The sequence below is a fragment of the Nelumbo lutea genome, chromosome 4, assembly GCF_056320005.1.
Source record: "Nelumbo lutea isolate HS-2025 chromosome 4, American lotus-T2T, whole genome shotgun sequence".
NCBI lineage: Eukaryota > Viridiplantae > Streptophyta > Magnoliopsida > Proteales > Nelumbonaceae > Nelumbo > Nelumbo lutea.
In genome coordinates, this window is record NC_142687.1 from 28,797,363 (window position 1) to 28,810,129 (window position 12,767).

General features: G+C 35.8%; 1 protein-coding gene across 1 annotated transcript; it reads right to left on the bottom strand.

Annotated features, from left to right (window-relative positions):
- Positions 1 to 732: 732 nt before the first annotated feature.
- On the bottom strand, positions 733 to 2,188 carry LOC148854850 (uncharacterized). Its single transcript, XM_088982244.1, has one exon. The coding sequence runs from the start codon at positions 2,041 to 2,043 to the stop codon at positions 1,036 to 1,038; it is 1,008 nt and encodes a 335-aa protein (XP_088838370.1). The 5' UTR covers positions 2,044 to 2,188; the 3' UTR covers positions 733 to 1,035.
- Positions 2,189 to 12,767: the final 10,579 nt, after the last annotated feature.

Genomic DNA, 12,767 nt, shown 5'->3' on the forward strand with positions numbered 1-12,767 from the left:
AGGGGTGATCAAGGCGCTTCCGAGATTCTTGAAAGTAATGGACCTTGATGATCGAATTCTAAGGAGCCCTTGGAAGTGTTCTTCAGATGAGCCACTGGCACTTATCGTTTCCCTAAAGCTGATGCAAATATGTAAGATGTAAAACCTTATATTTTGTATGCATTTATGCTGTACATATTTTTATTTATACTCTTTCCAAACTGAGCCTAAAAAGTGAAAACACTCTTCTCGTTACCGCCGGGTGTCGGACATGCCTCCGATGATTTCAGAGGCGTTGAGTGCCTGAAAACGCATCACTCATGCTGATGTGGCAGGTTGAACTTATGTTATGTGGCGGAGTATAGATCTGGTGCCTGATCCATCTGATGCCCTGATGGCGGATGATTCCCTACCTGTCGTTACTACAGGTCCACGCAGCGTCAGATGATCGGTGTGTTGGTTTTGTCCATCAACATACCCATCGGTGGGTCCTCTTATGTAAGACCGTCCTCTTCCCTCACAGCCTTGCCTCCAAGTTGGAAGTACTGTGAAAGAAAGGTGATACCAAGTCCTTCAACATGACTGTCCAACCATTAGGTACAACCAGACCAAACGCCTCCCCACGCTTGCCCTGAAGAAACCTTCTATTATAGGGTAACCCTAATAGTGGGGCTCCCAGATATTAGGTGAGGCGCCATGCATCCAATCATTGTCATAAATAATGACAAAATAGTTCGTTTTCATAAAAAATTATTACTTAAAATCACCGCCAAATGGCAAATTTCATTTGATAATCAAGAGAAATTAAGCAAGGTTCAAGGCTGTCTATCGCCGTTGTTACGACTTGCGAGCTGGGTACAGTGATATTAATAATTTAATTATTTACAAATAAGTCCTCCAGCAGCAGCGGGATTTGGGGATTCCGGTGGGTTTCTTTGCTTGTCCGGCTTGGAAATGTCTAAAACAGGTACAATTTCAACGCGTCGCGATACCGTGATAGAACGCACTCACGGAAATTCCCCGGTGACTCTGTCTCTTCCAAGCAAACCCCTTTCACTATTCACTGTCACGATCGCCGTCCGATACGATAACGGCGTTGGCATTCCACCATGTGCCTCCGTTTGATTCCGTCAAATCTTCGTCCTCCAGAGGCAACTGAAGGTTCCTCAAATCTCGAACTGCAAATGAACCCGCGTCGTCTTTGACGTACACCTTCTCCACTCCGCCGGAACCTACACCCGTTATCTTCCTCCGTCGAGGCTGCCATTCCGCAAAATTCGCCGGAATCTGACGTCCCACTCTCGCGTCCCAGACTCTCAACGCCGCGTTGCGACTGTTCTCCAGTCCCGCCGACAGAACCATTGCCGGCGACGCTATTGATACTGACGGGAACTGACACATTCCCCCAACAAATGAGCATATGGTTTGCTCTTTGTTCAAATCCCGCACAGAGATGCAGCTCTCCGACGTGTTCCGAAACCCTAGGCCTAACCCGTCCCACAACTTGACGACGCTCTGGCTGTTGGTGAAGTCGGACCAGGAGAACCAATCTTCGCAGTTGCTGCGTCGTCGCCGGTGCCTCAGTTTAAAGCCTTCCCCTCGGTCTTCGTTGTAGTTACCAGAACCCGCCACTCGAAAATCTTCATCAAAGGGTGTCGGATTCTCAAATGGCGAAAATGATTCGTCTTCATCATCGTCATCATCATCCGATGAAGATGAAGTCGAGAAGATCTCATCTTCATCTTCTTGGTCGAAGATCTCATCTTCATCTTCGTCTTCTTGGTCGTCGCTCGCATCGGCATCGACCAGCGGTCTGAAAATATGTTCTGATCTAGTCCTCCAGAATCTGAAAATTAGGAGCTGGGTTCTCTTGATTAAGCTACTGAAGGTAGCGAGGAAGGCGACAATCAGAGCCCCCCACGTCCAAAGACTGTAATTTAAATATATATCTTCGATTCCCGCGAGATGAACAAGCCGGGAAACGAACGATGGGTTTTGTAAGCAGTTTATCCCCGCTTCAAAGCCGCTTATCCTACTGATAACAGGTATCTCCATTGCTATCATGCGCCAATACACCTAGCAAAAACGAGAGATACAGATTCTAGATGCGACGAAAAGAATAGAGCTTCTCAATTGTTTCATATGAGCGAAAGAATGACAAACCAGCGAGGGACTCAGGGAGGAGAGACGAAGTGGGAGGTGGCTTTTAATAATGGCGAGACAGAGAGAAAATAGAGATAATAATAATTTTTAGATGTTGACGTGGAATATGTTGATTTGTGATGTGGTTCCCGAGAGAGGAGGAATCTAAAACACGTCATAAAAGGAAGCTGGGCTTCTGGAGCGGATAGATTGAGTCGGATGAGTCAGCAACTCAGAGCACGTGAGCGATGTTGTCAATGAGTCAGCAACTCAGAGCGCTTTCATCTGGTCCGCTCATTTTTCATCTGGACTTCGAACGACAATCTGTGCCTGAAACTACCTATGGCTACGGTTGTGAGGCTCGTCTTCCGTCCTCGTGGTGGTCGGAGCTCTTTAGCGCCGGGTTTTGGCAGAGAGAGAGAGAAAAAGAGTTAGTGACACGTGTTGGCGTTGAAGTCAAGTTGCTAATGCTGCCAAACTTCCATTAGGTGTTTCACGTTTGTCAGTGACGAACTATATACACATTGTGGTGGTCCCAGTGAAGTCGCCTGTAAAATATAAATTAGTCTTATTTCTTTTTTGTTTATTTTTTTAATAGTCTTTTTCATTAATTTATTTATACTTTTGATTGATGGATTACCATCCAGCGGTGCATAAGATGCCCTGCTTTGATCAAGTCACATCACAATGTAACGATCTTGATCACCGGCTTATCATGGTCGGTGGTGTGGCTGTGAGCCTGAGCCACACCCTATAGTTTTAGTAATTAACAGTTGTTACTAGAGGATCTTAATCTGGATTTTAGATGACTTAATTTTATTAATCTTAGAATCTTTTTAATAATATCTGTATTACCCAATTATAAAATGAGGATGGTGGCAATGTTTGGTCAAAAAGACTAATTTTTATTTTCTAATTTTATTTTTTATATTTATGTTTTTTTTCAATTTTATTTAATTAATGGTCAATGCTTGTAATTAGATAAAATAAATAAAATAATAATAAAATCGTTGTGAAACCTACTTCTCCCTCCCCTTAAACAAAAAATTATTTAGATGATTAAATGAAGTTTTTTTTTTTGTTTTCTTCTTGTTTTTTCAGATATTTTTTTTTCTCATTTCCCCTTTATTTTGATTTGTCTCTGTTAACATAATTAGGGGTGAGCAAAAAAACCAAAAAACCGAACCGAAAAATCGGTTAACTGCTGGTCGGTTTGGTTTTGATTCGGTGTTTTTAAAAAACCGAAGGTACCAGTTCGGTTTCGGTTAACCAATATAGAGAACTGGTGGTTAACTGAACCGACTGGTATACATATATTTTTATATATTTTATATATATTTATGTATATTATATATTATATATTATAAATTAACAAATATGCATTATATATAAATATATATATATAATATTATTTATTATTTAAAATATAATATTATATATATTTATATATTTTTATAATATATATTGTAAAAATTAAAAAACCAAAAAACCGATGAACTGAAAACCGATCAACCGGTTAACCAACTGGCTTCGGTTCGATTCCGGTTACCAGTTTTCCAAAAACCGGTAGTTCCGGTTCGGTTCCAAAATATGCCCCACGTTTCAGTTAACCGAACCGTGAGCCCCCTTAAACGTAATTGTAATGAGGATGGTGGCAATGTTTCGTCAAAAAGCCTGATTTTCACTTTTCATTTTTTATCCTTAATGTTTTTTTTTTCAATTTTATTTAATTAACGGTTAACACTTGTAATTGGATAAAAACAAATAAAATAATAATAAAACTGTTGTGGAACCTACTCTCTCCCCTTAAGCCTTATCGGATGGTTTGCCCAAACCACGAATTTGAATTGAAGGGAGGAATGGATTTTTTTTTCCGACTTCTATGTTTACATCAACAATCAATTAGATGATTAAATGGAGCTTTTTTTTTCTCCCTATTTTTTCAAGTATTTTTTCCCCATTTTCCTTATATTTCGATTTCTCCCTATTAACGTAATAAATTGTATTTGATCGGGAAATGCTTTTAGGTTCATTATATTAATTCATTTTAAGATGTTTTTTCTCAACGATCACCAGGCCAGTTCGGTAACCTAACACCCTAGCAACGTAATACCATAGGGGTTTAGTACTTGGTAGGGTTGTAGGGGTTTGGAATGCAGTTTTTTTGTTAGAGATTTGGACTCTTCTATATAAATCGGACAGGTGATTGATTTCAAATCCAAATATAAACAAATTAAGACCAACCTATATCTAGACACTAGTTGTTAGATATGCAAATAACGACCCCACCATTGATGAACAAAATAGCAAGAGGCAAAAGGCCAAATATCATCGTTCACACATGAAATGAAGACAAATTCTAAAACCCCAGTTCTCTCGTTTAAACCCCTTGGGCATCTTTGTATAGTGTATATCTTATCCATTCTCCCCTACTTCACAATAGGAAGAAGTAGAAATGGCGTCTCTCTCTTATCCTATGCACCTTTCTCCTCAAAATAAAGAAAACAATATAAATTACAAAATATAAAAAAATATACAAAAAAATTACTAAAAAAATGAGAATGTTGCAATTGGTTTGGTCAAAACACCCTAGTTTTACTTTCCAACTTTACTCTCAACTTTCTATTTTTTTTCATTTATATATATTGTCATTGCAAAATAATTATGAAAACCATAAAATGAAGAAAATAATATAAATTATAAAAAAGTAAAGAAATACATAGAAAAATTACAAAAAATATAGAAAATCATAGAAATTTCTATACCATACTAAAAAATGAGAATGTTGCAATTAGTTTGGTCAAAACACCTTCAACTTTCTATTTTTTTTCTCATTGTATATATGCCATTGCAAAATAATTGTGAAAATAACATAAAATGAAGGAAATAATATCAATTACAAAAACAAAGAAATACATAGAAAATTTACAAAAAATATAGAAAATCATAAAAATTGAAGAAAAATAACATAAATTACAAATCTATACCATACTGAAAAATGATAATGTTGCAATTGGTTTGGCTAAAAGATCCCAATTTTACTTTCCAACTTTACCTTCAACTTTCTCTTTTTTTTTTTTTTCCATTGTATATATTGTCATTGCAAAATAATTATGAAAGAAACACATAAAATGAAGAAAATAATATAAATTACAAAAAAATAAAGAAACACAAAGAAAATCATAAAAGTTGAAGAAAAAACATAAATTACAAAAAACAAAGAAAAACGATAAATTACAGAAAAATGAACAAAAATTGTAAAATAAAATAAAAATTTATATCTACCACCATATATAAAAAATGAGAATGATTTAGTCAGTGTGATTGAAAGACCCTGCTTTTTTCATACTAATTCTACCCCCTTAGGTTTTTGGTTATTTTGACATATCCTAATTTGATATGAGGGTGCTTGATAGTTGTTGGCAAAAATTCAAAAAAGCCATTGTCTTTTCTGAAAAGCCATTGGGTGGGTTAAGTACTTAGGTTTGGGTTGAGCTTCAACCCAACCCACTTGACCCATCAACCCGCTAATGACCCATTTTGGGTTCAACCCAAACTCACCATAACCCAACCCAACTTGCCCAACCCATTAATTTTTTACATAATACATAAATTCTAGAAAAATATAAATATAAAAAATACATAATATATAAATAAAGATAAAAATTGTAAAAATAACATAAATTAAAGAAAATTTTAAAATTAAAAAATAATTATGAAAAAACACCAAAAATGAAGAGAATAATAATGCAAAAAATTTACAAAAAATGTAGAAACTCATAAAAATTGATGAAAAATAATAGAAATTGCAAAAAAAATGAAAATACAGAAATTTCATTCCATGGGCCCTAGACATATTTGTCAATTAGGCCCATGTCTTATAAGGGCATTTGTCCACTAGGACTGTATGTTATCATGTGTGTGGTTGTTAAGTAGGGCCTGCAACTCATGCATGTAGTGGTTGGTTGATAAATTTTGCTTCCAACTAATATATATATTTTTTTATCTCCTCTTAGTTAAAAAGCAAGAAGAAAACTTTTTACGCTTAAATGTAAGTTATGGCATCTCCTATTCTCCATAAATTTTGTGTTTCATTGGGTTAAACTGTATCTGTATATAATGTTGTTGAATGTAATTTTATCATTGATTTAGTGCATTAGTGTTTCAATCTCATGCATTTAAAACCAAAATTATGTGCATATTATAAAATTCAGATCTTAAAATTTTGCGAGGATAGTCTTTTTTATGTATTATATAATTGTCTTAAGACTTGAATGTTATGTGAACTTTTCATCTATACCTGATATATAAAAGCATAGTCAAACACAGTGTTTTTGAACCGCCGTTGACCCAGATGGTTGGACTGTTCAGCCCGGAAATCGTCTAGGCAGCCAGTTCCGTTTATGCATAAACCTAAAACCTAGTAAAAAACCGTTAAAAAATTCAACAAAATTTCGACCTGAACGATTGAACCGTTGAACTGTCGACCTGTTCAACAGTTTATGACCGTTTTTTATTTTTTAATTATTATTATTATTTTAAATTTTTATCAGAACGAACCGTTTGTTCGAAACATACGGTGGACTATCAACCCGGAAACCAATGACCAAAATCGTTCTGTTTCCGAATCGTTTTTAAAACATTGGTCAAACATCACCATCATTATCAAATACCCATGCATTGCACTGGACATCCAGTAGCGATTAAATAAATAGCAAGATACAAAACTTATGCCACGCGTGCCTCTTTTTGTGTGTCCTTTGGGACATTTATATTTTATAGGCAGTTGATGGAAATAATTTTTTTTCTTCTATTATTATATAATTGGGTATTTGGTTGGTTAATGGATTCGTTAGTAAATGGTAAGTGTTTGGCTGTCGGAAGTTGTAGTGGGATGGTGGATGTAATTAACGGCTGCCGTCCAAACATCTATTAATTTTGTCTGGGATAAACCTGAAAAGGGAGTGGGTTAAAACGGTGCTAACCGTTAAAAACCGCCAGACTATGTCCCCGTTATCTCGTCGTTTCATAGAAGAATCCTCAAGAAAAATGATCTGTGGTTTGATAAATGGTGACGTGAGAAACTAAGGAAAGAAGAAGAAAGAGCAGCGAGCAAGTATAAGATAAGACAGAAGACTTCCTCAATCCAAGAGGACCAAGAAGACTTCCCCTTTCCCAAACAAAATTAATTACCCTTGCAGAGATGCAGAGAGAGCTGAACAAACAATCCATTAATTCCGCACCTTAAAAAATTTTAAGTCTATCCATATAAGGCAGGACACGTGGCTCATTCATTCTTCAATCTAGACAATTCAACTCTCGAATGAAAAGGATAGCATTAGCAGCCAATTTTGTAGATTTGAACATCCACGTCATCCAAACGCGGTTATGAATGAACATAGTGTAAAACCATCACGTTTTTCTCCATAAATCCCAAAACTGTAGTAGTAAATGAAGTGAGAAGAGAAAAGTTTAGTCAAATATTTTAAATTAGTTTCTACAACAATTCCTTTTCTTGGATTTTGCAATTTAGACTGTGAACTGGTTCCCAACTTTGAATGTGAATGCTCACATTTGTATTCTCTTCTTTGATTTTCGCCTTTTTCAAAGCAAAACAAGGCTTGCTGCTTTGACTAATCACGAAAACCCTTTAACTAAACAAGAAAAGACTTGCTGGGTTTGGCTTGCTGCTTTGATGAAACACAGGATCCCAAAATTTTCTTGTCCAACATAGACACGACACAAAAGGCTGAAAACTCCGACCATCCAACTGCCCAACAACAGAGAAATAAATGATAACGCAGAAATCCTACATAAACAAGCAAAGATAAATGTTTCTTGTGTTTGTCAAAATTGTTTTTCCTACTCCTTTTCTACTTTTTCTATAAGAAAAGAAACAAGTAATTAATTTAAATGCTAGTGATATTTAAAACATAATAGTTTGATAAAAAAAGTGTCTACAAAGTGATAACACAGAAGTAGAGAGATCGGAAAGTTTTCAAAAATTTTGTGAAGAAGCAGATTTTATTTAGTGGATAGTTTTTGGATATGATCATGCGCCGGAGACTATATCAAATCATACAAGCTTTATTTTATTCTATTTTTCTTGCAAGAATAAATGCATTTTGTTCCCAAGAACCGATTATTCTACAATTTCTGTGGTGTGATTCCCAAGAAACTATGGATGGTGTGAACCGTGTGATGGTTTCTCCTTTGGCAAGTGGGTCATACACTTCATATTAACAGTAATGGTGGGACCTACCTTTAGAGAGTAAAGTTACTTCTTTGATTTCAAAACATCTAAAAAAGAGGGCATTAGCTTAGTCAACCTCCATTCTTTTGGTTGGTTTCCAGGTTTATCATGCCTTCATTTTTTGAATTTCGTTGAACCAATTTTGGTTTTAGTTGAACAATATACATAGTGAGGTGAGTCTCTTTCCACGATTGTTTATTTGTTTTCAGTCATAATCTTCCAAAATTGTGGGGTCTATCCGTAGAAATATTGTAAAGAAAAGAAAAAAAAAAATTAAAGATGTAACAAGGAAAGGCCTAAGTTTAAAGAAACGTATTTTGACATTAAGATGTGTGTTTTTCATACTCTTACTCTTTTTCTTTTTTCAATTTCAAGTACGTGTAGTAATAATAAAGCTCTTTAAATTGTGTTAGACCCTTGACAATTAACACATCTCTAATTAATTAGTCATTTAGTTTTTTTTTTCACTGCAATTTTATTTGCAATATTATAAATGAAATGATGAGAATATACTAAAATTAAAACAATGAAACTTTTAGTTCACTTTTATTTCAGGTCTTACTTTGTTTTAGCTTTTATTTAAAATTATCTGAATGTAAACAAAGAAAACAAGCAAGCCAAAATTTGCACTTACATACTTTTGTTTTCACCAGTGAAAATGAAATTGCAGCAAGATGTCAATTGGTTATAGTTGGTAATGGTTGAAGAAAAGACTTGGGATCCAATCCCACCTGCATCAGGGTTGGTGGGGTTATAGATGACATAATAAAAGGATTAGCCAAAAAATAAATATATACATGTTTGATACATTTTTAAAAAGCTACACAATGAATATGTAGTTTTCCTCCCATATTTAAAATAAATACATATATCATTAATGTGTTTTATGTTCTCTAAGAAGAATTATTGTGTTTATCCGTATATTTGAATAATTCAGTATTAGGTAAAAATGATAAGTATACATATAAAATATGGTCAAGACATGGAGAGAGAGAGAGAGATCATGGAATTTGTTAATAACTAAAGTGTGAATTTGTGTTTTGACAGTTTCAATTCATAGTCATCCTTTGTGTGTATTGACCCAAAAGCATTTGAAAAATAGCCCCATTGAGTTTCCCTATCATTCCCCCTTGCATTGTTAATTTGGTCAAGACGAGAGAATATGTGATAGAAGTATTGTGTTCAATGTTCCACCTACTGGTTCACGAGCACAACTAATGTGTTTTGCATGTATGTTCTTGTTGGTTCTAGCTAGTCTAGAACCATGCATTACTGGTGTGGTTCCAGAACAAGCAAAGTAGTAATCCCTTTTTTCTATTTTTAACACAACTTTTTATAACTCTCTCAAACATGAAACATGGGTTGTTGATGTAAACATGACATGGTAGTTATATGGCATGATGTTTCAAACCAATACGCCTCCAGTCACAAGGTCTCTGCTATTTGACGATGACGATGATGATGATGATGATGGAAGTATTTATACACATGAATCATACAACCAATGCTCATATGTTATGATTTATTAACACCCTTCTTTTCATTTTGTGGTTAAAAAGGAAGTTTCATTTTCAAAAAAGCACCCTTTTTTAAAACCAGGAATGCAACACTAACTTCAAGCCTATACCTGACAGTTTCTACAGGGCTTATTAGAAGGAAAATGGATTTGACTAATCCCTAGTTCATGAAGCAGAGAGAGAGAGACTATATATGCTATTATTTTGGGCACACTCAAAGTAGGGTGAGCAGTTGGGTAGGTTTTACTCGGAACAAAATGGAATTGATCTTGAATCGGCCTTGAACCATCATTATTCGATTTCTTATAAGGTAGAATCTGGTTTTAAATTCTTGGAACTGACTCCACACAGTATGATTCCAAAGCCAAGGGGTATGCCCCACCCGAATCAACCCAATGAACCAATCTTGATCAGCATTAGTGGAATTGACCTTGGTGAAACCTGCCTTTCAACCAAATTTGCCTTGAACCAAACTTCACTACGGTTCATTGCTGTGCTTACACACTAGGCTACCCTTCTCCGAAAGCTCCGCAGGATCAGCCACCACTAGTCTTCGGCCGGAGGGGTTTATTGCACAAAAAAGTCGGGATGCAGGAGTTTACACATGCAGAAAGATTTCTACATCTGCGAATGAGAAAGCAGCACGTCACTTACAGGTTTCAAGAGTAATGGAGTCCAGGTTTAACGGACGTTGGACTAAGATTTTGAAAATTTATTAAAAGGTAAAACCCGCCCAAATCCCAATCCCCTTTTGTTTGTCTGGACTCGAAAGTCCTGTTCTCCTAACTTTTCCTCGCTCTCTCCCTGCCTCCGCTGTCCTTCTCAGGCTCTCACAACCTACCACCGTCCAGGCGTCCACTGTCCAACTAGTGCTGGACATTGATTGCAATGATAGACATAGAGATACTCCCTACAAGATGATCTCATATTCCTCAACAGATTCAGTTAATCCAAGATTCGTATACGGTATACTTCTAATCTTTCGTGGAATCTCACCGAGAAACTCATTCCTATTCAGATTTCAGATTAATGAATGTTAACAGTTTGCATTGGTTGATCTCTAAGGTGATTGGGGTTGAGAACTTGCTTTTAATAAAATTCATCTTGTTGCAATCTAACTCCCTCAGTTGTATTTGTACCTGAAAAAAAAAAAAAAAAAAAAAATTCCCGTCAAGGAGATTTTGATTGCCAAATAAGCCTTTGATGGATCACGGAAGAGATGATCAAAATGACTGGATTTTCTGTCTACAAGAATCCTATCCACATCTGCCCACATGATACTACAGCTGTACATTGAGAACATCTCCCCATAAATGATAACATATAAATACTGAAGATGTTCTCAATATACAACTGTATTGTTACGTGGGTAGACGTGTGTAGAATTTTTGTGGACAGGAATCAAAATTACTCTCCCCAAAAGGAAAGAACTTACCCCTACATATAATGTGTCTCATACAACAACATGGCTCCTGTCATAATGTTTCTATATGAAGATGATCAAAATTACAAAGTAAAAATACATATACACATGAATCATACTCACGGTTCAATCAATACAACAGTCAACAGCTCTCGGATTGAGTGGCTACAACTTTCAACTTTCAACTCTCAAAAGAAAAAAATGTCATTTTCGAAAAACAGAAGGGTGATTCAATACCGTTGGATCAGAAAAACAGAATTAATTATCTGACTGGTTTCGTTTTATTTCAGGACCATCTTTTGATCAAAAACCATTGATCTAAGCATTCAAACGGTTTTTAACCATTTTTTTTATTTTTTTTGTCAAAATAAAGTGTCCATTCTATTTGAACGATCAGACCATTTAACGCAAAAACTGGATCCTAAATAATTCGTTGTTCAGTTAGGTTTTAAAAACCTTATTGTCAACGTTCAGTTAATTACCGTCGGTGGATCGGGCCGTATAATCACTTCGTCAATTTATATTGTTTTATAGCTATCAAAAAAGAAAAATTATATTATCAAGTTTCACTGTTTCATTCGAGGATTTGTCAGTTAAGTTGGTCGGTCACTATACATGGATCTCATACACCAGCGTGTGCTAACCAATGAAAACCACGTTTCGAACTTGGTCGGTTACTCATGTCTACGAGCCACTTACAATTGAGTGGATTGGGTTTGGATTGAACCGTCTAACCCACCGACCTATTAATCATCCACGGTTGTTGGTTTCAATCCAAACCCACTTCAACCCAACTCAATCCGTCTTCATTGAACTTGTGAATTGTAACAACTTTAGACTTGAAAATTAATCAAGTTTTTTTTAATAACATGATTAATCATGGCCTAATGGTAAGTATGTTTGTCTTTCACGTGGGTGTTCTATGTTCAAATTACATCACTTGCATTTGCATATATACTTTTATACAGAAATTTTGAGTGGTCTTAATCATTCAAATGGAAGTCCCACTAAGATGCAACCAATCTAAATATATTTACGTTTAGGCTAAGGGTCTGGTTGGGGGGGAGGGGGGCTGAAGCTGAAACCGGCTTCAGTGCTCACAAGGGTGTCAATGGACTGTTTAGACGGTCCGAACATTGAATTGGACTGACCAAAATGGTCCAAATTATTTATTGGATTGAATTGGACCTGGTCCATTCGTAATGGATTTATATTGGACTGGGTTGGATTTGACCAAATCCAGTCCAATTGACACCCCTACTCACAAGACCTAGGGCTGCAAGTTGGGCTGGATTAGGTCTGGTTGAGACCAACCCTAGCCTAACACTAAGTTCTAAACCCTCAATCCTAACCCTAACCCAATCCAATCCAATGGATTGCTTTTGCTTTAGACTTGACTCCATTTTATTTGTTTGTGAAAAATAAACTAGTAAGCAATAAGTAAAATGGCATG